The 27686-nt window shown below is 39.4% G+C and overlaps 1 protein-coding gene across 1 annotated transcript in view; it reads left to right on the plus strand.

Moving 5' to 3' along the window:
* Window positions 1-27686, plus strand: part of arid5b (AT-rich interaction domain 5B) — a 105808-nt gene that overhangs the window by 67042 nt on the left and 11080 nt on the right. Inside the window, exons 5-8 of the mRNA XM_036572256.1 lie at window positions 4024-4139; window positions 7293-7503; window positions 12237-12289; window positions 15590-15687. Coding sequence (XP_036428149.1) covers window positions 4024-4139; window positions 7293-7503; window positions 12237-12289; window positions 15590-15687 — 478 coding nt within the window. The remainder of the gene's footprint in view (window positions 1-4023; window positions 4140-7292; window positions 7504-12236; window positions 12290-15589; window positions 15688-27686) is intronic.

Consider the following 27686-nt stretch of genomic DNA (forward strand, 5'->3'; position numbering starts at 1 on the left):
ATTTGGCTATCTCTTTGTTTAAGTATTTAATATCTTTCACTAATTTATCTTGCTCCTCACCAAGTTGTCTTGCTTCAGTCTTTTAAAGAGAAAGGGGGCTTCTACGGGGAGTATGTAGCTGTGTTCAGCCATTTACTAACATTACCTGGGTGTAATGTGACTTTTTGTGCCTGATATCACATCCATCCTTAAGTAATTGCCATTTTCTTCTGGTTTTTTGATCAAACACTGTGTGTAAAACAGGGATAAATATGCCTCTTAAACCTCTCTGAAAGTTGTCAGGGACCCACAAGAGTTTTCTAGAATTCTGTTGGGGGCTAAATGGCAAAGAGCATTTGAACACTGAATAAGGAAACAAATTCCAACACAATGAATGAATACTCCAGTATTCTAAATGTTTGAGCCAGCCCTAGTAGCAGTATAATCGCAATACTGTTATTTTGTCCGCATCATGCAACACTAGCAACCAACAACAACATTGATGTTCCAAATGCTAGTATTTGAATACTGATATCGTTTTCTCGATATAAGTCGCATCACAGGAAGTCATGCCATTGAAAAGCGAACCTTTGGTTCACCAACCACCAGTTCACTAACTCTTATGGATATGCAAAATAAGTTAAAATGCTCATCCTTAATACAAACTGACAGAGCCGAATAACTTTCCGAACTGACAGCTTCAAACTGCACAAAGCGAATGCCACAGGCCCATAATTGAGTTACGCTAATCAGCCCCTTGACATTTGTCACATAGTTACATGTCACTTTATAGACATGTGGAAGGACATGAAGATGAGGAAGAAGCAAGAGGTGGAGGTTGAGTTTCTGGGAGCGTTGGGGCCAATCCTTTCTCAGCACAAACGTTACTCTGTCCTTTGTTCTCACTGCAGTTCAACTGACACACTTCTGCAGAGGAGGGGGGGTAGTCGGTGGGGGGGAGCAGGCCAGCTGTTATGTCAGTCCTGAGGTAAGTCAATAAAGTGAGGGTTGGGGGTACACAACAGTGACAGTTGTGGACTCTGGTTGCTGCATGCCAGTGTTGGGCAGCCAGTAATCTGTTTATGTGTGAGTAATGGAGGCCCAATAGTAGTCTCCCGCCCCGCAGCGCAGCGGCCCAAAAATCTGCAGCCTCGGCCTGCCCAATGCCTGTCATATGCCTGTACAGCCTGCACAGTGGGGAAGCTGAGTGGAGTGCTAATGCAAGAGAGAGAAACAAGAATAACATATTCTCTCTTTCTCTCTCTCTCTCTCTCTCTCTCTCTCTCTCGCTCTCTCTGTATGTCTCCTTCCCTTCTTTTGCTGTAATTTCACTGTAGGATTTGAGACAGCGAATAAAGGAGGCAGATGTTTTTAGAGCATGTGATGCTATGCTGTGTTGGCTGTTTCCTTTCCATCACCTCTTACTTAAAAACATACTCCAGCATTTTTCTATCTAATCTCTACACAAAAGTTTAGAGATAGGAGGCAGTGGGCAGGGGGTTGCTTCAGAAACTGCACAACTGCAAGAATTTACACAGTTTTTCATTTACCCCAGATAACCAAATTTTGCTTCTTAATTTAGAACTGTAGAAGATGTGAGGCTAATATTGCTAACAAGCACCCAATAAGCACTTGAATAGCCCAAATTGTTTTGGTAAAAATGCTCTCCCCCTGCTTGAACCGCATCCAGGCCTTCATTAAAGTCAGCAGACTTGTCAATGTGGTTTAGAACACAGTATGACTTAATGTGAACTGTAAAAATCAACAGTCACTTTAGACAACAGGGTGTGTATTCACAAACCTCCTCAGGAGAAGGTGTGCTAATCTAGAATCAGTATTTGTGACGATGACTGTCATAAATACAGAAGATTCCGATCCAAGATCAGTCCTGAATTGTGAATGCCGGTCTTTGGGTTATCTGAAATAGTTGCAGGTAACAGTGTAGTTTAATTGCTTGTTTTTATAGTTCACAGTAACTCATGCTGTGCTCTGAACCACACTGGAAAGTCTGTGCAACTTTAATGAAGACCTAAGTGCAGTTTGAGAAGTTTCATGATGTAGTTTTAAAAAAACAATTTGGGCTATTTGCATAACTGTTGAGTGTTAATGTTTGTTAGCTACGTTAGCCTTGTATTTTAGTTCTGAACTGAAGTAAAATTTAGACTCCTGTCATGACTTGGCTGATTGGCTACACCTGGGGTAAGTGGACCACTATACATTAGATTTTTCACCAAACAATTCCTTTAAGCATTTATTTATATTAGCTCTGAAGCCATTTGAACGTGAAATTATACAACCAATACATGCCATTTATTCAAGTTTAGTGTGTTTTATTTGTAAAACAGAACACTGCTCTTTTTGTACTTTTTTAAGTACTGGTGTACATGTGGTAACTGACTGTATAATGCAGAGATTAGGTTGAAAATAGCTGGAATACTCTTTTCAATCCAATCCACCATGCTTTGTAATACACATATGTGAAACTCTTTAGAAGCAGTGTCCTCATACCAAGCAAAGACAAAACAAGAGTGGAGAATAAGCGCTAAAGTACTCCAACAATCATGGGTAAGGCATTACTCACAAGGCTGGAATTCGAATTATGGTGTGACTTGTAGTATGGGAGAGGATAGGGTGAGGGGAAAAAAGAAAAAAGGAAGAACTGTGAGAGTACATTAATCTCAGGGACAAAGACAAACTGATATTTGAGTAAGAAGCAGTCCAGTTCCCCCCGATCGTCCCCATTACCTCAGTGGAGGGCTCTGTGGGACCTGTATCTGATGCCTGCACTTGTCGCAAAGGCTTGCGCAAAAACAGAACAGCCTCGCCTGTTGCCAAGGTGACTGAAAAAAACTCCTACATAAATATTTATTCTTATAAAAAAGGGTTTAATTTCAGGTGCTGTTTTTTTCTCACCACCCCCTGCTGCTCACTGAGCAGTTATATAAAGAGAACGATGGGGGTGCAATTGGAATATAAAAAAAAGACATTTGACCTTCGCTGATTAGTGTGTGTTAAAACTTTGCTTTCCTCTCCCTGAACAGCTATTCTTTTTTGTTTATGGCTCCTCAAAATATATTAGGAGATAGAGTGTGGCAGTGTGACTGTAGCCTTGGGCTTGAGCTAACCTTGACTGTGATTTAATCTTCAGCGTACGCGGAATGAGGCTTCTGGTCACCTTCTTGGACCTGAATGTCTTCTTGTTTTTTGAATCAGAAGGCACTCCTGTTTCTAGCCAGGCCACTGCCACATGTTTGATGCTTGTTGCTGTCATTTTAAAACATGTAAAATGCTTTAATGGCTCTGAAGAAGGAAAACAAAAGGCTCTACCGAAAAGCTCTGCCTTGTGCCTCGAAGAAAATTTTGGAAATGTGATCCAGCAGCTCTCTTGGCCTTCTGTTTGGAATAAAACATTCCGCTTGGCATCTAAAGCTTTTAATACATTCGAGATGCTGTCAGACCCTGGAACACGCACACTCTAACTATGTGCATGAATGTGCACTAACATTACTTCGAAATGTTATTTAAAGAACTGGTGTGTAAGGAATTTTCTCACCTGACAATCAGCTGCTACTGAATCTCACCTAGTTATAGAAGCATGCCTTCATAGCTTACATTGCTGAGGGTATTTTTTTAAACATACATTGAAATAAAGACTAAAATAATGAGCGGAGAAACCTAGAAAGCTAAGCTCATCATATCAAGTTGCGGTTCTGGTTAATGGGTGCCAACTTTAACACCATCTAAAAGATATGCCTGGGTGATATCAAGTCCTGAAAATCAAGGAAAAAAGTATGGTCCAGCAGTAGCAAGTTATTTCAGACAAGGCCCGTGCCCACCCGAGTTGATGTCCACATTTTTAGAAAAAGCTCATCATTACTCTTATTTTGGTTAGCGGTGATGGCTTATTTGCCGCTCTCATGTGGCTGTATGGGGCCTATAGGGCTGGGAGTGTGTGTCAGGAGCCTGTAGAGTGAGTGGGTGTGTTGTTGCAATCACTGTCACTGCCTGCTGGACTGTAAGTGGCTTTCTCTGCTCTCTCTGCAGCTCCTAACCTGAAGGGCCGGCCCCGCAAGAAGAAGCTTTCTTTCTCCCAGCGCAGAGACTCTCAAGGCCAGAGTGGAAATGGCAAAGACCCTGGCAGTACAGAGGGCAAGTCCAAGGTACCACCATCATTAGGAGTTTAATGTACAATTTGGTATACAACACAAGAGACCACCCTTTATTTGTTTTAGGCCATCAAGCACAAGATATTAATTTTTCAGGGTCACAAAGCAGAAAACAGATATTTAACAGAAAATTACACAACTAAATATAACATTTTCAGTATTTAGTGTCCACTCTTTGCCTTTATCATGGTGACCATTCTTTTTGGGAGACCTGCATTCATTTGAGGTCTGGAGTGGCCAGTCCATTGTCTTGAAAACACCAGCAGCTTTTTTGTTTGATTTGTTCACTTCCTTTTCTCAGTAACAGCTTCCTGACAGCTACACATCCTTTCAGACCCGTAGCATTGAGTTGTCTTCTTACAGTGGAAGGATGGACAGAAACACTTGTGGATTTTTTCAGATCTGAAGCAAGAGTGGAGCTTGATTTTCTTCTCTCTCTCAAATGAAAAGCTTTAAGTGCTGTTTATCTTATGGTGACAATTTTGGTGGTCTACCACGTCTTACACGGTTGTTAGGAGTCCTATTTTTTCTGTATCTCTTTAAAATTTTTTGAAATCCATTTTTGGAAACTTCTTTTTTTCACCACTTATTTTCCTTCAACTTTCCTCTTCTTTATGCAAGTGGATTGAATAAATTGTACTTAATAGCCTTTTTAAAAATGTATCCGTCTGAAGGTGGTCATTCAATTGCAACTATTTAGGAATATTAGAAAAGATTATACTCTATTATAATAGCATTCAGGAAAGAATTGTTTTGGCCAAAAAAATCCTTTTACTGGTAGTTGTACTAGTTAGTTACATAATGAATAACATTAACACTGTATTGGGAGGTTTGAGCTTGCTCCTCTGACTTCTTTCTGCAGGTTGAAAGTTAGAATTCATACTTTTGGCAGAAATTCTTTGTCTCAGTGAGCTATGAGTGAGATATAAGTAATATGTGATTACAGCATACTTTTGTTATTGCCAGCAACTGTGATTAATGGGAGTTAAGAAATATGCACTATATTCAGTAGTCAATATACAATATGCTCCCTCCTTCACTTCCTCAGTCAACTCACTTGGCAACCCCGAGTAGCCGTTTCCTCAGGTTTCCATAATATTTAATTAAAGGGCCACTGTCAAGCCTTCAGAAATGTCTACAACTGTTTTTACACTTGTTATTTCATCGACCTTTGTTCATACATGCCATTTCCTGCACTCAGCTGCCAACATTTGCAGCACTGTTTCATGCTTCTTGTTTTAGCCACTGTATATGTACTGCACTTCTAAATTGTGGCCAAGTCACTCCACTCAATTTATCAATTCAAGTGTGGGTTCTTGTTTTTTGAGTTGTGATTTAAATAGGAACAGGAGAACCTGGTATCCAGTCAGCTGTAATATTCCACACTGTTTGTGCCACAGCACAGAACGGAGAGATATTTTAGTCTTACTAATAAACAATCTTAATGAGCAACAAAAAGCCTGCATTGTTTGCTGTGAAATCATTCTCATATGCTAGCAAGCTAGCACACATCCTTGTTCTGTGGCTGAATGAGGCACCAGTTCCAGGTTGTGTTTATTTAGTTGCAACATGAACTAGCATTTTCACCATTTCCTTTTTGTTGTTGTTGTTCATTCATATATCCTGCTAGCCTTGATAGCTCCTTTTGGAAAACAAATGCGCTTGATTGTCGGGAGCAGATGGCTAAGCAGACGCGTGTGGGCCAGCGCCGACTGCCGAGTGCGACAGCACGACTAAAGCCGGCACTCGGGATCTGACTCTAGATCAGGCTCCATACACTCACCCGCCGGGTCAAACGCCCACCTTCGGCGCTCCAGTGCTTAGAAACCGAGGAGCTGGAGCTCGAGAATTTTCAGCGCATCTATTTTTCATAGCACATTAGAGCTCCAAATACTCAAGATGTTTCATATGTTTCATTTGTAGGCTAGAGTATGGCCTGTACCTCTGAAATTGCCTACACACAGCAGCAGGCTTTTGACTGCAGCATAAAGCTCTAAATAGTTCAGGTTCAAATTTGTAGCAAAGTCATGCACGGTATAGGTAGAGGCAGCTGAATTTTACAAGGCCAGTCAAAAGCCATTGAGTGTACCAGCAGTCAGTGATCCTAGTCAGTAAACCTACATCAGGTACAGCGCTAGGCAAAAGCTTGGATACAGCTGATAGAACGTTTTTCATAGTCTTACAGCGGAATTCCACCTGCATAATTAAATTGTAAAGGTGCAAATATAGTCAGAGTGGTTGGATACTCTGAAACATGCTGTTCTAGAGAATCTTACCAAGTCAGGATTGTTCAAAGTGGTAGTGTTAGGACCCAGATGTCCGAATCGTTTAATACCTCTAAAGCCCACCTCTTAGAAAGGTTTTACATGATATGGTTATGAATACACGGCCTGATGCTGGAGGCTGTTTCACAATAGATTTGAAGAAAGGTTTTGGCCTAAAACAAAGCAAATAAAGTGGCAGTATTTGCAATGTAGATATTGTGACCTCAGGTTTCTGTTAGCACCGTTGTACAGAGGACGTGTGTTGGTAAGTTTCTCCACAATGCACACTAAAACACTCTGAATGATTTCAGTTGAACTATTTCCAATTGATTAATTTATTTCCAAAACAAAACCAAAATCTTATTTACTTTTAAACACCCCTACAAAACACAGTTTTCAGTAGCTAAAAAGTGCTCTGCATATGTAGAGACTCTTTAAGCTCTCCATTAAGCTGCTTGAGAGAATACCAGGAATGCACAAAGCAGTGTTAACGCAAAACCTAAAGTTTAGATAGGACACATCTCATGGACCTAGCTTGTAACTAACTTACTCACTCACATGTAGCAAGCTGAGGATTCTCCACAAGGGGAAGGTGTTAGCACTCAGTGCTTCATAAGAGTAGTGCCACACATCAGTGACACTGTATTCTTGTTTGGTCATTGTGTAATTCCACGTGTGTTACTTCATAGTTTTGTTGTCTTCACCAAAGCAGTACAAATCTAAAGAAAAATACTTCTTAAGTTGATGGACTGGCACTCTTGAGCTCCCTCACCAGTACTGTAGATCATGCACGAAATTCATGGAAATATGCCACAGGACTGTCATAAGACTAACAGATTTTACTTCTCTTGCAATCTCTCCTCTGCTGCTTGCTGGCATCCAGGTGAAAGGAGACATAAAGGCCGTGGTGTCCAAGCCCAAAAGCAGCAGCAGCGCTGGCTGCAAACGACAAGCCCAAGGCGAGGATAAGCCAAAAGAGGAAGGAGGTGAAGAGTGCCGGGCGGAGGAACAAGCCTTCTTAGTGGCTCTCTACAAGTACATGAAAGAGAGGAAAACCCCCATCGAGCGGATACCCTACCTAGGCTTCAAGCAGAGTAAGTTCACTGTGCTCTCACTCATCTCAGCACAACTCAGAAACCTTTATTGGCATGACTGTATTAGGTTACACTGCTGCCGGAGCATTTAAACCTGTTTCAGTGCTCCTGTCGAGCGGATAACCTGTCTAGACTTCAAGCACAGTAAGTTCACTATGCTGTCTCTCAACTCAGCTCAAATATATTAAGTTACTAAAAATGAAAGCATTTAAATCTATTTATCATAAATATGTTCATAATAGTTTTAATAGACTAGTATGGTCTTACAGCAGGGTTAGTTTGTTCTTTACATGTTACAAATACACACACTGTGAACGCTTAAAGAGATTTCTGTTTCATTGTAGTTATTCATACTTCTCATGCTCAATCCAAAAAATTTGAAACCAGTAAGAACAAAGTGTATCTTAACCAAATCCGAAGGGATGCTAAACAACAGTGTATGGATAAAATTGTCCAGATTGACCATGTGGATCCATACAAACTCTTAAAGACTGGAGTAAAGATCTGGATATGCTGCTTTCTCTTTACCAGACTTTCTCCTAGCCAGTGTGTAAAGTAATTTAGAATTTCCAAGTCACTCAAAGCCCATGTACAATTTACAAAGAGATAGACTGCTCAGCCAGTGGCAGATTTGACTCAGTAACTGGCATGTTCCACCCAGTCATCAGCATATTTAACTGATTTACTGGTATGTTTCAACTCACCCACTGGCATATTTCACTCAGTTATTGGCATATTTTGCTCAGTTATTGGCATATATCCCTGCTGGTAGCCTTTTAGCCAACAATTTCTAGCCCAGCCATTGGCAAATTTCACTCAGCCACAGGCATATTTCACTCGCTTATTGGCATATTTCAGTCAGTCACTTGCATATTCCACTACAGGAAGCCTTTTTTATTAAAACATTGCTATTCTAGTTAGTAAGCAAACTAATGACACTATTACTGTATCATACTATATTAAGAGCCGTAGAAATCCATAATAAATCGCATGCTTACGCTGAAAGGGAGTCATTCTTTAAGACAACATACACATGCTAATTGTGTTGTACATTCCTAGCTTAATCACATCATAACTTACTTCACTTTGTACTTTATGGCTGGAAAACATCTGTGAAGAATTAGTTAGCTGACACCAAATGTGATAAATTCAGATAGAGTTTGATGTGTATCGACACTCCCACTGAGATGCTTCTTATGTGCTATTTGACTAGGGCTACATAGTTAAAAGAAGCTTCCTTTCCTTATCTTTTCCTTGATTTTGCTCTGACCCTTGAGTGACTCCATGGGTTACAGATCAGGTAAAATCTAAGAAAGCAGGTAAGAAAGAAAAGATTCTTTTAATTATTCTAAGCCTATATAGACTAACTCACGTCCCGAAGTCTTCGAATCTGCCAATTTACACTCAAACTTTAATTTTGCTTTTAGAGTTACTTAACTCTTCTTATCCCTCTCTCTCTCCCTTTCACTCTCACTCTGACTTTGCCAGTGTAGCCCCTTGTAACCTGAATGCAAAAGGACATAGCTGCCCCACCTGGCTGGCAGTTGACATTACAGATGCACTGATGGCTCAATTGAAAAAGGCAAGCAGGCTGGGAGTATCGATTTCTCCTGATAAGCCGTGGCTTCAGATTTTCGTCCTCAAAATGCTGAAAAGGGACATTATCTATCAGTCCAGTTTGTGCCAAACACCACGCATCATTCCCGGAAACTTCCTTTCCTCGCTTCGGAGCTAATTGGTATTCTCTTAGAAACAAAAAAAGGAAGTCGCAATCAACTCAGCTGGGTTGAAAAGTGGGTCAATGTAACTTAAGCAAGTGTGGAGACCATTATTGCTAGTCAGCTCTAGCCATTCTGATTCGATGTCTTCAGCTGTTTTCTCACAAAACATGACATGAATAGGCAAGTAGTTCAGAGTCACACTCTCAACTGTGCATGAAGATGCCCTTCACTATCTAAATGCTGAAAGCAAAAATGCTAATATTCATCTTCATTTTCCCCCTTGATTTTTGCCGCAGTCATCAATGAAAACATCCTCCAGTTCATGAATATGGATACGCATACACCATATCTGACCTGAATTGACAAGTAGTTTATGCCAAACCTAATTACCCCCAATTCAAGGCACTTCTGCATGATAGAAAGGGCTTCAAGCAAAAACATTTTATTTCTCTCTCATCTTTTTTATTCATACTTACACATACACACACAAACTCATTCTCCTCCTGTTGGTTTGAACAGCAACATTTGTGTGCTGCAAATAGGCATCAATAGCTCATTGATAGTCTGCCAGGCTACAACATATTATTTCAGAGGCACCTTTTATCGTTACTGTTGCTGGATCTGAGTCCATTGACACAAATGCCTTTCTTTACCCCCTCCTCCCCCTCCACAAATACACACACAAACCGCAGCCATAGAGGTGCCTCTGGGGGCTTGGAGAACAGATAAACAGCTGAATGGATGTACATAGTCATCAAAAAAGCCCTAGTTTGTTTTCTTCTACTCAAGTCACTTTAGCCTGCCACTACTTCCTAGCCGATTACACTGAAAACAGCTCAGGAATAATATGTTCTTTTTATTATCCGATATCCGCAGTACAAGTAAAAAACACTAGTTGTATGGAGGATGAATCACATCTTGGATGGGGACAGGGTCAATTACACAGGGGAGAGAACATGCAGTATTTGAAGATGTTTTAGTAAGCTCTAGATTAGAACAAGTACTTGTTCATTTCACTTCTGGGCCCAAATTAGCATCATGATTGATGCGATTCTCTGGAATAAAAACTGAACAGAGTGAAACTAACCACAGATAAATATCTGCAGGAAAGGGACAGTTGTAATGATATACCACATTATAAACCTCAGAGCACTTTTTCTTTATACAGCATTTCATCTACTGCACTGCACAAATGGACTAATTATGCTCTCTTTGTAATAAAACATGCAATTGGTCATTGTTTTTAAAGTACTGACAATATCCACTATTTGCTCAGAAAAGCATATTGTGACATTTATCACAATTATGACACATATTGTCATATTGCCCAGCTGTACTTAGATACTGAGATATCATGAAAATGTCTTCATGTAACATAACATTTTATTTTGACCATATCACCCACCACTACAATAGGACTGTGTATGGTTACCATCTTTTGAAAAAGTCAAGGTGGACTGCTACAGTCTCACTGCAAAGTATACATAAGGAAAATGCATGTTTACATAGTTATAATATAAATGGTAAAAAGCAGTAGTACTGATGATAATTTATAAGCATTTAAAATGTATTTGACTTTTTTATGGTGTAAAGAAATACATAAGGTTAACCAGAAAAAGTTTATCAACAAAATACCTGTGTTGAAATTATTTTAATGTGTATTAGTGCCTTTTTAAACATGTTTGGTATATCTTAACAATACTGCGATAATACTGAAAACTGAGATCAGTTTGGTCTCTGATATCATGGATATTGAGAATTTTAATTATTTGACCCTTTGCACCATCCGTAGTTCCAGTCTGAAGCCCAGCTGCTCGTACACTGTTGCTATGACTTTGCAACTGTTGTCCTGTAGACTGTAGCTCCAACACAGCTTTTAAATGACAAGTTCCACTAATAGCTCTCTTGTTTAAAGTTATTAACAGCTACTGCAGTGTGTTGAATAAGTGTGTTTTTTCACTAAAGTACGTCAGAAATAACATATCAGTAATATCAGTAACGGAGGACGCCTTCAGCAGACTACACTGAACAGTGCTCAAAAGAGACCTGTGGATAAACAGGTAGCAGTAAACTAAGAAAGGAAACAGCAAAATGGAAAGCTTAAAACAAGGTTATGGAGGAGCCCTATGCAGCCACTGCTGCTCCCAATGGACATTGGTGATGAAAACTGGCAACTGCATTTGGCTTATTTTCATGTGTACCCTGAGTATCAACACCCAAAAATTGTGAGATATTTACAGTAAATTTGAATAATATTCGTAATCAGGCCCTTGTGTTTTGAATGTAACATTTTGTACACTTTTTAATGATTACGGTTACTGTCTTAAACCTCCTAAAAAATACATTCAGTACATACAGTAGCATACGCATAAGCTTTACCTGGAGTGTTCACATCAAATATTTGACCAACGTACGTTTGTGTGATATATTGCTGATGCATAAAAACCTCTGTGGCTGTAGAGAGCAGAGCTCTAAGCTGCAGGCCTAATGTCATTCACAGGGCTAAAAAAGAACTGGCAGCGTAATCCTGCAGTCCATCTGAAATAGCTGCTAGGGAGGAGGTAAAAATCAATATTGCCAGATATGGGGATAGGAGAATGCCACTCTGACAAATGCAGCAGGCTTTTTGTGTGTGTGTGTGTGTGTGTGTGGTGATTGAATCTTGATTGATTAGTCTCCCCAGCAGCAAAAGTCTCTCATTAATTTCAGCTCGGCCTTCTTCATACACGTGCAATGGTTCTGCATCATTAAATTACTAATTTATTTAGTTTCATGTTGTTTTCTTCCCTGAAAGCCCCCTGTTTAGCATTCACAAGGCAAAAAAATGCAGGGAATGGATTGTTGACAAGTGCTTTGAGTCATGTTTCAGTTCTCATATGAAGTGAGCTTGATTGGAAGAGTGTGTTTGTATGTGTGTGTGTGTGTGTGTGTGTGTGTGTTAGTGTGACTGGCTCTTTTCCTCCCTTTCTTCTCCTGTGGTATTGATCTTTATGCTTATTGTCCTTCTAACAGTAAACCTTTGGACTATGTTTCAAGCTGCTCAGAAGCTGGGAGGATACGAATTGGTAAGTGTTTACGCTTTGATCCATTTGAATGTTTTCAATGACGTTGGCAACTGCCTTTTCTCCTTTTGGCTCAGTCTGATTCCTGAAGAACAGGCAGGAGGATTTTGCAGATTTCTTGTCCCACTGTGACGTGTGTTTACCAGACCAATATGGTAATGCTTGGGCCCTCGCTCAGCTCCAGGTTTGGCCCAAGCTCCTTGCGGTTGTTCTAAAAAAGAAATCTACAAGTGGAAAACATGTGTAACCCTTTTTGCTGGGGAGGAAATTGGTAGGGCCCTTTGGGTACCCATGTTGAGCCTCTTAAGGGGCTATTATTCCGCAAGCCGCAAATCTCGTAGCGCAGGGAATTTGCTTGGCAGCCCATCTGACATTGGCGTAGCATTAAGATGGCGAAAAAATTAAGGCCCCTTCCATTTAATCAGCAAAGGTTACCCCGAGATTCGCACCGTTTTATCCATCAAGAGACGAACAAGAAAGACGGCCAAGTTGTTTGGATGAGGAGCGAACAAAAAGCCTCTCAAGGTCTTCTTGTTTCCTCTCTCTCTCATTCATGCTCGCTCTCTTGGGTCCTTTTATCTTCCTTATCAATACTACAGGCTGCCTGCCTGCAAGGCACAGGAAGCCCACTGCCGTGTGTGTGGTTTTTTAAATGAAATTAGTCCCCATGTACATGAGTGAGGCTGCCGTTTGGGACACTCAAAGTCTTCATTGCTCCGAGGCAGCTGACATCTGTAACACGAATCAGTGCAATGTGAAAAAGTGAGGGGGCCCACAGTGATGTCACTGGAAACATTTCCACGGTGCACAATGATGAGATTATGCACCTCTACCAAGGCTGAACTCTTCCTGACTGCATTTAGGGCTGCGGCTTCGAGACCAGCCCCAGTCCACAATAGCCACGTTAAAACAAACAACAGTCAGGGGATATTAGGACTGAAGCATTTAATGGAGAGCAGAGATGGCCAGCAAGGCTGCCTTGTTCTCCTATTGTAGTAACTGTGAGCAGCTCACTTTTAGGTGTGATTGTTAGCATAAAGTAACAGTTTGGCAAAAGCCAAGTTTATACAATTTTCTCTGATCTTAGATGTTGTTTACCAGGGTCTAAAATCTTCAGTTTTACACAGGATCTACAAGGCTAATGCATCCAATGTACAGTACTATGCAAAAGTCAGAAATTACCCTTAATTTCTTCAAATTCCAATCAAAATGGCCATTAAACACAAGTTATTCATTTTTTTTAATTAGATAGAAGATAATCCACTTGCATAAGGAACAGCAAAGTCAAAGAAAGAAGTGAAAAAATGGGGTTTTAGATGAAATAGTACTCCTAACAACCATGCAAGACTTGGCAGACTAAAAAACTTACAACCTCAGATGCTGGAACAGTACTTTAAGCTTTCATCTTTGAGAGAGAGGAGAAAATCAAGCTCCACTCTTGCTTCAGATCTAAAAAAAATCCACAGGTGTTTCTGTCCATCCTTCCACTGTGAGAAGACAACTCAATGCTATGAGTCTGAAAGGATGTGTAGCTGTCAAGAAGCTGTTACTGAGAAAAGGAAACTGAATAAAAATAATAAGATTTGCAAATCAAACAAAGAAGCTGCTGGTGATCTCGGAGCAACTGACTGTCCACCCCACAGTCCAGACCTCAGCATCATTAAATGTGTTTGGGATTACTTGGTGAGAATCAGAAAATGCAACCAACTGCAAAGACTGAAATTTGGAGGTGTGGAAGATTATCCCTGCAACTTTCTCTGAAAAACAAAATCAGGTCTCATGAAAAGAATGGAATCTGTAAAAAAGGCAAAGTATGGTCACACTAAATACTGAAAAAAATTTTTTAAATAGATGATTTTTTTTCTGAATTTTGCACAGTACCTTTGTAGTGTGACATAGTGATGAAAGCCTATACTCATGAAAACCACATGCTTCAAACAAGAGACACATGCCTCAGAAATGTATCAAAGTATGGACTAAATTCAGGTTTCAAGATTGTGTATAGTTTTGATACATAACAATACATAAACATGTAATACAAAAGCAGGTCTGTTAAAGATTGTTTAAGAATTCAACATGTTTTGAGGCAAGTGTGTGATGATTTATGCATGCAGTTTACATGATGCTAATTGGTGGGATAGTTTCCAGTACTCATGTGCTATACATCAAGCAGATTTCGGACAGCCAATGTGTTGTGGCTAATGGACTAAATTTGGAATGAGGGTAAAATTATGCCAAACAATCACTTTAAAACATGAAATCTGGATATATTACTATAATATATCCATAATATATATGGTATATTTAGTTAAATATATTGCAGATATTATGTGCATCATGGACACAGCCTTCAGTATACAGGGGCTTTGGTGTCCACTTGTATTGTGCGTTTGCTAAATGGCTTCGTGACATGGGATTTTTATGAAACATGTAGGTCTATTCAGAAAGGCTTCCATTAGCAGCTGGGAAGAGCCATTAAAAATCTTTTAACTTCAGACGCTCTCAATGCAGTGAAGGTCTCTTTTAAATATCAGTATTGTGTACGTTCATTATGCTAATCGAGTGTTGGTGGCCTTTTGGTGCAGTAGATGGTAGGTTTATCAGTTTAGACTTGAATATCAGAGAGGCTGTACAGGAGATTCTGCATAATCAAGTTGTTAGGCACAAACAACCTTGGAAAAATGGCATCTGTTTGCATTTGCTTGTTGTGTTATGCACTACACTGGTTATACCCTTGTGTCTGAGCTAAGAGAGTAACTATAACAGTGGTGGAGTAACATAAAGCTCTATGGAGGATTTAATGAAATAACATCCTGCACTGAATTAGCGTTGTGGGATTGTTTTTGTCTTGCAGTTACCCTTCAAAACACCTTCTTAAACACATAATTGGAGCCATGACAAGCTATAAACCTGTAACTTAGGAAAAATTGTTTAATCACAAAATGTTGTTGGAAAACAGTACAATGCTTAAGCAGTCGTGACATTCCTACATTTGATCTAACCTCAGTGTAGGTCTACAGCATTTGTTCTAGGCAGCAGTATTGAAATAAACTTTGTTGTCTACACTTTGGAGCTGTTTATTACGTTTTAGTGCAGCATTGACTGTATATCAGTCTCAAACAGACTCCCAGAAACTGATTGCTTTACAACATGCATCAATAGCCTGTATTGCTTAGCAAATAGCAAACCTATTGTTAGTCTTCACTGTGTACACTGAAGTGTACTTGTACCAATATACTGTTTTAATGTAATTGTTTTGAATGTTGTTGTCCTTCACTCAAAACTAGTTCTGTCTCTTGACAGATCACAGCCCGCCGACAGTGGAAAAATGTTTACGACGAGCTGGGCGGAAACCCAGGCAGCACGAGCGCCGCCACATGCACACGGAGACACTACGAGAGGTACAGACCCAAACAGCTCACCACACACTGAGGATGAGTTCATTCAGATGACAAAAATCGTGTTTACATATCCAAGTTGAATGTCTGATTTCGCATAGCATCTGATATTTACAAATGTCATTCAAAGCACAGTCATAGATAGCCTAGCTCTTTAAGGTGTTTCTGATGCTGATCTAATTTCAGTTGTTTCAAATGTTTCTCATTCACAACGGTTCGTGTTTGATACAGTAGTACATGATTAAAAAGCTCTTGTCTTAAATTATTCTAATTTACACAATTTTTCACTTACCTCAGATGTAGTCCATCAGCCAAGATATGTTTGCCGTCCAAATTTTCCTTCTTTAGTTTAGCACTAGAGCTAGAAAGCTAACATTGCTAACAAACAATAGAAATCAGTAGTCACCCAGATCTGTAAAGACATGCCCAAAACTTCTTGCCACCCACTCAAACCCCATCCGGGTCTTCATTAAACCGTACAAACTTTTCAGTGTAGTTTAGGGTACAGTAAGACTTACCATGCCCTGTAAAAGTGAACAGATCTTAATTGTGTAGCCCAGTGCTGCGTGCAGCCACTTCAGGTGTCGTGCCAAAATTGGACTACCCCTCTCATGCACATGCCTCACACACACATATGGACTCTACAGAGTATAATAGCAATTTCTGCTGTTTTTTCTTAATAAATAGCTGTTAATCTTTAATTTTCTAGCTGAAGAAATGTTCAAAAATAGAAACAGCATAAATCACAAAGCTAATCTAGCATGACTTGTGTGCCTTCAGCTACATAGTGAAGTTTGTTCATTTTTATAGCTCACAGTAAGTCATACTTCTCCCTAAACCACATCGACAAGTCTGAGTTGCCTTAATGAAGACCTGGATGCGGTTTGAGTGGGTTTAGAGACGTTTTGGGAGTGTTTATAGAAAAGATTTGGGTGAGTTCACTTCTAGTGTTTGTGAGAAACGTTACCCTCATAGGTCCAGTGCTAAAATAAAGAAGCAAAATCTGAACACCAAACATGTCTTGGCTGCATTGACTGTGTCTGGGGTAAGTGAAAAGTGATGTAAATTATGAAGGTAACGTTAATGGTATAATGACAGATCATTTAGAAACTTTTATTTAATTCAGTTTTCGGCAGTAAACATGTTTCTTGACAGCTTTGCTATCATCTAGGTAATTACTATAGCAACCTATAGCAATGGCTGTGCTATAAAATGGAACACTGAGTAAAATGAGCAATCTGATCTGATCACTGTTACAAACAATGCTGCAGAACAGTCAGTCCCTAAAGATCAGACTGAAACACAAATCTGAATAGTCCTCAGTGTGAACGCTGCCAAAGTGTCTGTATAATTAGGATGATTCAAATTTGTAGACTCATAACTGCATGGCACTAATGGATTTGTGGCTATGAGTGTCCTACATTAAGCCTTGCACATGTACAACTCTTGAGTGAGCCGATTCCCCACATAACTTAATTAATACAGTCAGTTAATGAATCATTTAGGACATGGTAATGAGGGGGTGTGGATTACAGGGCTCATACTAATAACCAGGAGCAGCAGTGTATCAATTTCTTGAGTGCTTCTCTTGTTCCCAATGCCTTGTCATTTTGACTTTGTTCAGCCAAGCTGCATGCCTTATCTCGCATGTTAATAATTTTCTGAAGATGTGAGATACACACTGACGTTATCAGAGAGTGGCATTGATTAAGAAGAGACAGGGGGAGAAGATTTAAGGCCTATGGCTGTCTCACAGGAAAGATTTCCTTTCTTATTAAAATGATAATGTACATACATAAATGTAAGGTGTGAGAGAAAAGGAAATGTGTAGAGTTCTTAGTGCTTGTGTTTATTTTCATGTCCTTGTGTAGCATGCTGAGCTCAGTATTGGTTCTGGCATGGATCAGTGAGTATGCGGTGGCAAAAAGGCCTTCTTTTACTTATTTGAAAAGCAATCCAATGCGACCTTTAAGATTTGCGAGGAGCCCCTATTTGCTTTGACGTGAGGGAGCGGAGAGTGGAGGTCAGGAGAGTGGGTGGACGAGGCTTTGGCACCTGGCCGCCCTCCAGCCCCGCTGTTCTCAACCTGGTGCTCAATCGATATCCGCGTATAAAATCTCTGTCCGGCGAATCGCGCGCTGCCAAAGGCCGATGGAGCAGACGGAGAACGTGCTGAGGTGTTCGCTTGTGCAGCTGCAAACCATAGTAATTAATCTAATTCATTTGCCCAGCAGATGAAGCCATTCTTTATGTAAGCAGCAGACTGTAAGGCTATAGTGGGAGAGTAAATCTCTGACCTCACAAGGGTCCAGGAAACTATTCAGAGCATAGTGAAATCTTGAATTTCAGCACAGTTTGGTTTCAGTAGTGGTGTAAATATCTTACTTCACAATGATTCAATTTAGTAACTTTTCTTTAGAACGTCATTTGTTGCATCATGAAATCCCTTATTATGATTCAATTTGATTCAGTAAGTGGTATACGTGTCTGAGGAAACGATTCAGTGCATCATGAAATCTTAAATTTTACCTAAATTTACCTTAATTTCATATGTGATGTGATTCTCTGACCTTCAAATGATTTAATTCAATTACAGGTTTTTAGAAAATGATTCATTGCATCATGACGTCTCACTTCACCTCAGTTTGATTTGATTTAGTTAGCTTTACAAATCTCTGATCTTGCAACGATTTAGTTTAATTGTGATTATTTTAAAATTTTTACATGATGAAATTCATTCTTTCATCATGATTTAGTTTCATTCGGTTAGTGGTGTAAATCTCTGACCTCACAATGATTCGATTCTATTAGGATTCTTTAGAAAACAATGAATCACATCATGAAATTCCTTATTTCACCACAGTCCAATTTGATACAAAAAGTGGTGTAAATATCTGACCTCCAAATGATTTGATTCTTAAGGAAATGAATCAGTTTATCACGAAATCTTGAATTTCACCACGATACAATTTCAATAGTGGTGTATTTCTCTGGTCTCACAGTGATTGGATTCAATTTCAATTCTTTACAAAATGATTCTTTGCATCATAAAGGCACTGATTTCACCACAGTTTGATTTGATTCAGTTAGTGGTGTAAATATCTGACCTCAAAGTGAATCAGATCACTAGAATTACTTTGAAAACATCATGAAATGTCAAATTTCAACACAATTTGAACCGAATATACAAATTTGGCTAGGGGAACTGTTTACACAGTAGTGATATATAGACAGTAAAGACAATGCAAGTGGGTTTTTATGTTTGAAAGTAGTCCAAGCATTTCATTTTGGCCAAAAAATGAACACATACTTTATTGTATAGCATTGTAATTGATTGTAATTGATAATTACATTCCATAATTGATGATGCTGCATTGCCATGCGATGCATTGATACATTTGTACATCCCTAGTGGACACGTCTTCAGTATTTGCACCAAAAGATTGGGCCTCATTGTTTGTGCTCCCAGTTTTCATGCCACAGTAATGGGCCACCGTTGTTCAGCAGTAAGTTACATGCTGAGGAGTTGAGCTCAGTTGAAGTGGCTTTTCACTGGAAGTCCTCAGGCCGCACCACTGCCAGAAAAAAAGAGCCAGCCACAGATGGGAATGAGGAGCCCACCCTCTCTCTTTCTCTCTCTCTTTTACAAGAGAATCTTGCTTCTGTGAAACAAGCTGAACACGCCTTGATGTTGGTTACCTCCCTCCCTTTCAGAAAGGGTAAACCAAAGCCTTAAATATGACTCTCTGAAAGGTAGCCAGGCAAACTTTCTCACTATGTACTGTGGTTTGGAATGAGCTGTCCCTGTCAGTTTGGAAATGTTGAAGGTTTTGTAGCTGCAATGTGAAAATTGGCCGGGGAGGATGGGGGGGTTGGGGAGAAGGAGTGTGTAGCCTAAAAAGTTTATGTGTGAATGTAATCTGGCCTGGTTTGGATTTGTCATTTAGGCCACTAAAGCTGGTCAACCCAGAACAGCTGTGGATCAATATTTAACATCTTCTACAGTCCCAGCAGTCAGACTCTAACTGCTTCTACTGATATTTATTTAGCTCTGTCATCAGTTTAGCTATCCTCTGCTAGTGAAGAGGAAGGAGGGGGAGGAGGAAAAAAAAGAGTAAGAATGAAACATAGATTGTAAATTGGGTCATAAAAATGACATGAATAACCTTGAGAAAGACTGCGGCATTCCTCCCTCCCTTCCCCGCTGCTTTTTTAATTATATAGGTCAGTGGCACTGATCAATCAGGCCTGGCTTATTTATTTAATCCTCCTCCTCCTCTCAGAGAGAGCGCTTTGTTCCAGAAACAGGCCGTCCTGCAGATAACCACATTCTCCACCAACTTAGTAACTGCTTCAGATGCTACCTAGATTGTACAATGTAAGTTTGTAATAGTTCCTTTTAGGATTTTTTTTAGTTAGTAATGGGTGGTTTGGCCAAAAATTTATATCACAGTGTAATTAAAATTTCTGTTAGTTTCTGTATGTATCACATATATATTCTTTCAGATAAAACCAATTTAGATGCTTAAGTAGATTAACACCTGCTTATTATTCTGGGATGTCCCTTCTCTTTTTAGTAAGAACCATTAACACCACCTAGAGTAAATCTGAAATATTTTTATTGTGCAAATAGTGCTTTCTGATACCATCTCCACAGGCCCAGCAAAAACATTGCTAAGTGTTGTTTCATGTCTTAATCTCTACAAGGCTGATGTTGGCATCTTATTTTGCAGCTTTTTGTTCAAATTTTCCGTTCCACCTTAAATAGAGCAGCGGTTTCATTCTGGCACCTGTACAAGCACTTGAACGTAACTGCATCGGTTATTGTGGAACTTCAGCTTAATCATTCTTAAGTCATTTGTCTCATAAGGACATCCCATATACTTGTGCTTCTGAGCATTAGACACTGCTGGAATTTAGAAAATATTACAGTCATTCATTCTTTCATGCCAGCTTGTCCACAGCTTGTTTTGTGCACAGGGCTGCAAACCAACGGCTTTGCCTGATGCAGCTGGCTGAGTCAGGCAGCTTCTTAGACTGTACAAAGGAAATCATGTGTCCAAGTCAAGGCTAACTCCAAAAAGATTGGCCATTCCTTTACGTCCACCGCCTCGAAAACAAAGTGAACTTCAGCTGCAACTTTTCAAAATCTGTAGGTGGGGTACAACCAAAATAAAAAAGGCCTGTTAGGAAAAAATGTGCAACTTTCATCTATTATAACAGTAGTTAACAATATTTAGTTAAAACAATGACATGTTGACCACATGCACAGTCATCTGACATCAAAAAGTAGGACCACTGTCTTTACTTTGGGGACCACTTTTTCATATTTATGGAAGTTCCTTACACTAATTTTGAAAGGTATGTCTGCCAGGTTCACATATTGAAGGCAGAAATGACAAAGGTGTTTCTGTTTTGAGTCAGCTTTGGTTACTGAGTGAAAACTTTTGAAGGTTGAGATAGCAGTTTTACATGATACTATTTCCTGTCAAAATGAGTAATTCTTTTTGAGTGAACAGGTCTAGATATATAGACCTTACTGTACTTATAAGGATATTTTTATATTTTAGTCATCATGACATAAAGTTTTGACTTCCCCTCCGACACAAATGGAAACAGTTGTAGAAAAACTGAATAATAAATGGTAAAATACCTGTGTTTTTAAATAATAAACATGTTGAGTTTTATTTATATTTATCAATACTTTCATCGCAATTCATCCACTTACCATCCCAGCACTATAAAGAAGACCAGGTCAGAAAAAATGAATCATCCACTTTGCATAATGTTGATTTTTACAAAATTACATAAAGTTATCCCATTATTTGGCTGTTCATTTAGAAAGATCAACTAAAAAGCATGTTAATCTATGCCAAAGGGCATTGTGGCATTTGGAGGGAGTATGTAGGGCTGAGCGAGAGAGAGACAGAGAGAGAGCAAAAAAGCAACACACCGGTTCCTCTCAGCGCTTTATTGATTTTTTATCCCCTTTGGAATTAATGTTTGCTCTAAATTCAAACGAGCCACGCTTCTTTGAACCTATAGCCTCTATGACAGCTTTTTAATGCAGGTTCTTTAAGTAAATTTTAATCATCTGTCTTTGAAGTAGCGCCGCATCCTCCGAGTATTGCATTAGCTTGTTTGTGTCCCTGAAGAGGTCAGTGTTTCATTTGAGCTCACAGGCTGCTGTGAACGATAGCAATATTGCATGCATTATCCCTCTGCATCATTATTCAAAGCATACGGCATTGCTGTACGATTCCAAAACTTCTCTTAATGTCACATCAGAAAGACCTGCGCTCACGGAAATGCCAAGTATTGACAGGCGTCTATTTACGATTATCTCTGTATCTGTATTTACACCCTTGATGAAATTTACCTAATGGAGAGGACCCCAGTGCGACATGGTGGGTGTTCGAAGCTGACAAATCCTAATTAAATCCCTGATAGATCTAATTAGTTTATCATTGCAATTTGCATGGAGATTTGCGGCCTCATTTGCCCTAGTAAGACACCGTCACTTCTATTCTTCAGCGAGAAGAAAGCGTCTGATTAAATAGCAGCAGCCTGAGTGTGACTTGTGTCAGCCAAAGATAATGCTCTTAGGTGTGTTTCTGCAGCTGATGCTGCTGCAGTAGAGAAAAGGCCGTGTCGATCATTAGAGCAAAATTTTAGACTCAGCTAACTGCAGAACCAGCATTCCACCAAGCTGTCATTTGAGTTTGTCTAGCAGCTTTAATAGATTTTCTGATTCGCTCTGCCCCGGGATGTGTAACTGACCCATATTAAACATTTACTAAGGTTAGTCTTTGCTTTCATAGGTGCCTCACGCTCAGGTTCCTTGGCTATTTATAAAGTGGAGATTAAAAAGCCCCTTTTCAAGGCTTTGTTTTGGAACAAGGATTTTTTCCCCCCACTCCCCGTTAGCAACCATGGTATTGATGTAGTTTCATGTTCATCTGAGGGCTTATTTATGCTTTATCACTTTGGATTGTCCTCAGACAGAGGGAGAGAGAGGGAACGAGGTAGAAGGGCCTGTGTTTGTTTTGGCCTGAGAGAGCCAGCATGTTCAAAGGAGCTGGAAGTAGAAAGCCCAGGGCTGGTCTTTAAATCATTACGGAAGAATCTGGCTCTCATTTGGACAGTGTCCGAGCAAAATTCCGACAATGAAACATTTCATTGCCGAGGATTTTTGACCATCCAGGACATACAGTACAAGAACTTTGTGCTGATTACACATTATTCACCAGGCTTCATAATTTAAGTTGGCTTTTGGAAGTTAATGAGTTTGTGCCTTAAGGGAACGAATGCCAGCAGTGACAAAAAGACCCTGCTTTGGCATTTCACCCACATTCACCCTGTTTAACTGTGTGAATCAAGATTAGTGCAAGGGTCGACTTCTCCACAAATAGAAAAAACTTTTCAGGGATCCTGCGGAGCTTATGGAACAGTGTCTGCTTTTCTCCCTCCCACCTTCACATACACAGTCCAGCATTCTCTCTCTCGTCTGTCTCTGTGATTAATTCAACATTTTCCCCCTGCAGAGAATAAAAGCATGCTGCGTCTCTTTTTTTTTCTTACAAGTGCGTTGAATTATTTGCCCTTTTCTGAAGCTCGAGGTTTGATCCCAGCTCTTCCAGACGCCGTAATGAAAACGCCACTTTGCGGCAGGCTTTCGGCCCGAGCCGCAACGCCTCGGGCCTGGTGCTCAGCGGCTCTCTCCATTACGTTCAATCACAAGCCTCCAGTTGTTTGTTTAACATTCATTTAGCATCAGAGAAAACCTGCTACACTGCCATCCAGCCAGCATTCCCTCTCTACACCCCCCCATCTGTGATTTACAGGCAGTGGCATTTCAGTAGCCAGTCATTAGAGGCCCTTTTTTCGTGTGGAAGTCCCAGCAAACTTCAGGCTTAGTCAGATGACTTTAATGTCCTGTCATGTTTGATCCCAGACACGTTTTTCCCCCCACCGGAGCCAAAAGCCCAGAATGAGATGAATGGGAAAATAAAATTGTTAGTGTCAGCAACCATTTGTCTTAGATATTATTGTGCTGGGATCTAGAGGCAGAAAGGGATGGTAACTCTACCTCTATTTGAGAAGTCTAGAAGATAATAGTTGCTGGCTTGATTAGCATGGTATGTGTGGTTGTAATATTTTACTGCTTTCTCCGTGGGACTCGCAATGCTGGAAGGTGTGCCACCTTGTGGCCAAACATAAGAATTATAGCATTGCAGAGGGTTGATATAAAAGCAGCTTGGAATTACATTCATTAAAACATGAAAGTAAAAACTGGCACGTTCTCACACTAAAACAACCCTGACAGCAATACTCATATTTTAACAATAGCGCCAATGCTTTGTTGTATTGGTTATAGAATTAGTAATGTCTCTTATTGCTCTTATCTTTATTTCATGGTCAGATGTTTCATTGTGATTGATGCATTGAGTTAGAGGGGCGAAAAAAGTAATCTTTGCTGTGATTATATTGACGCATACATAGCTGCCCACATATGTGTTTAAATGTCAGTTTATGTAACATCTTTCTCTGTGATAAATTTGTGCTGCATATTTGTCTGTTACTGTGGCAACATTCAATTGTCCAATCCCCCCCTCCTTTCAAATGTGATCCTATGGGATTACGTAATGGTTATATAAACCAACAAAGCCATTCGCGCATGCTATTTTAGTTAACAAAGGAAAGCGGAGTATTGATTGTGGGATCTTGTGCTAATAGCAGAGATGGCATTCCCAGTAGCGCTGTTAAATGCTAGTAATTTAGTTCTGCTGAGCTTTTCTCTGTAGCACAGAGAAGTGAAAAACAGCTTCTGGCCTCAACCACTCACCCACCCCAGCACATTTTTCTCACATACGCGAGTGGTAAATAGAAATGATATTTCAGTTCTCAGGCTCAAAAACCAAAAAGGAAAAAAAAAACAAGAAACAAATCCATCAGCTCATTTTTTTGAGGGCAACAACTATGTGGTGTGAATTTAGAAAGAGACCATTTTTGATGTTATCTACTCTAGAGCTGCATTTAGCCATGTGCTGGCCTTTCCTTTTTGAGCCTGACCTCAAGTTTACCATCTCTGTCTGTTGGCTTTTCACTTCTGCCAAGCGTGGGCACACGCTTGTAAATGAAGCAGTGAGAGTGGGGGTCATGAAGGTGGACAGTTGCAGGGCCTCCCTCCCTTGCTGTGCAGAAAAATCCCACTGACCTCAGGCCTGCTTCCTGTCCCAGTAACAGCCAGCCTCACTGAAGAATATTGCAAAAACAGGGCGGCCTACAGTTATCCACTTCATAGAGACTGGGGGTTTAATTCACAATTCATTACAAATTGATGTACACATACAAATCATTCATTGAGCAGGAATAGGGTTGTACCAAATTATGTCTGATTCATATCCAGATTTCATTACAGTCAAGTCTGGTACCTGATGTCTAAAATAAAAATAAATCAGCCGATCCTGACCAAACATACAGTGCAAGTGTCAAAGACCACTCTTCATTAATGTATTCTCCAGTTATTCATTTGTCATTGTCAGGAAACAGCAGAAAATACATATTTTACAGAATATTACATAGAAGCCTTAACAACTAATGTAATATCAGATATTTTCAGTATTTAGTGTGTCCACTCTTAGCTTTCATTACAGCTTCCAATCTTTTCAGTTTATCTGCAGAGATATTTTTTTCACACCTCCAAAATTCAGTCATAGAAGTTGGTTGCATTTTCTGCTTTTCTTGATTCAAGTCAAGTCATCCTAAACACATTCGGTAATGTTCTGAGAACAACAGCAATAGCTCCTTTGTTTGATTTGCAAATTTTCTTCTGCTATGTCTGTTCTTTTCCCAATAATGGCCTCTTGAAATCTACATATCCTTTTAGACTCATAGCATTGCGTCACGGTGGAAGGACAGACAGAAACCTGTGTTTTTTTTTTTTAATCTGAAACAAGAGTAGAGCTTGATTTTCTCCTCTATCAAAAATGAAATCCTTAAGTACTGTTTATCTGATGCTGACAGTTTTGGTGATCTATCAAGTCCCATTTTCCCTGTATCTTGTAATGATTTTTAAACTCAAGTTTTGAAAACTCCTGTTTTGTCACTTATTTTTCTTTGACTTTCCCCTTCCTTGTGTAAGTGGATTATCTTATATCAACTAATCTCCTTAGAAATATCTACTAAAAAATCATTTTAGCTGGAAACTAATGAAAAGAAAGGGTGGTCTATGACTTTTGCACAGTATTTACCTTGAAATGCTTACTTATTGTGTCATGATTGGAAGTTAAAAAGCTGATCGTCATTCCTCTTAACTTACACCTGCCTATTTACTGGCCTACTTGTTTCGAAAAGTAAATTGAAGGCCGTGCCTTAATGGGAGCAAGGATGTCAGAGCTGTAAACGACATTGGAGATAGTGAGGGTAAATGCAGCACTTTCTGTAATTATTGTGTGCTATAAACGCAATTATTAAAAAAAAGGCCATGATTTTTTTTTTTGAAATTGCTCACTATGGAAATGAACATTACGTAAGAGGCCGGATTAGAGGCCGCAAGGACAGAGAGATGCTGCAACAGAATCTTATTACCCACTCAGCAGCACTCCCAATGGAGAAGGCACACACACACACACACACGCTTGCACTCATTTGTGGTTTTCAGCTAGGCTGCCATCTCTGTGGCAATGCCCTTATCTGTCAGCATTATGAAGAGTCCTTTATTCTCCCCACGATTCCTAAAGTAATTACACGTTTGAATTAATGATGGAGAACTGTTATGCATAAAAGAGTCATCCCATTGCTGGATGAATTCAATTTAGACAAATTCATGTAGTCATACTAATCATTCAAAGGCCATGAATATATTTATTTGCCTTTAAAATATGCAAATGTGCCTGATTTGCCTGTCTAATAAGATCTATTCATACATGTATTCAAATTGTAGCATTACCCTAAACATGGTCTTCTGGTCACGCTGATTTATTTGCTCTTTCAGGCGCTTTCAGTGCCTAATAGATAGTATATAACCTTGAGACCAGGAAATTTCATGTTGTGGTATTTCCCCACTGATTGCAGAGTAAGTATGCACCGATATGGGAATTGTGGACTGATGCTGATATCCGATATTTTCCATGTACGTATCTGCCGATGGATAAACAATTATAAATTATAGAAATTGCAATTGAGCCTTGGTTATCATGACGGAGAAACATATGATTTATTTATAAATGGTTACGAATGCAGTAAAATAAATTAAAATAATAAAATGCAGACATTTTAGCACAGTAGCCCAGTGTCAACTAAACATTCAGTTATTTTGTTATTACTGTCACATGGAATGCTTACTACAGTCTTGTGCAAAGGTTTGGGCATCCGTTGTCAAATGACATGTTTTGTTGATTTTCTAATTGCAAATAAGTAAACATGTCTTCTACAGGGAACAAACTCAAAAATGGCACATTTATGCAATTTTTTTTGCATAATTTCTATTTATTTGTAGAATTTAACAAATTTGAAAGAAATAAAACACAGATGTTTACCAATATGTTAAAATCTGGAAATAAATAGTAATTGTGGTTCCCTATAGAGGATGTATTAACTTATTTCGCATAGGAAATTAATAAAACATTTTATCAACTAGGGGCGTGTATACTTTTGCTGAGATTGTGTATAGGTGGGAGAATGTAAATATTTGACCTCCTGATTCATTTAGTTTATGATTCTTTAGGAGATTACTCTCAAAGTTCACCATGATTCTATTAAACTAAATTTCATTACCCTAGTAGAATTTCAAGCTTTTGAAGGGGAATTCCACCCATTTTTCAAGATTTAGATTTAAACAAAGTCATTCAGAGTGGTTTCATGTAAAATGCTTTGTTGCAGAAAACTTAAGAACTCATTTCTTTACAGTGGTAATGGTAGGAACCAGGGCTCACAGTGTCTACAGCGCAAATTTTGCCATTTTATTTGCTATCCAAAATGACCAGTGAACCTACATGTCT

The sequence above is a fragment of the Colossoma macropomum genome, unplaced genomic scaffold, assembly GCF_904425465.1.
Source record: "Colossoma macropomum unplaced genomic scaffold, Colossoma_macropomum, whole genome shotgun sequence".
NCBI classification, from domain to species: Eukaryota; Metazoa; Chordata; class Actinopteri; order Characiformes; family Serrasalmidae; genus Colossoma; species Colossoma macropomum.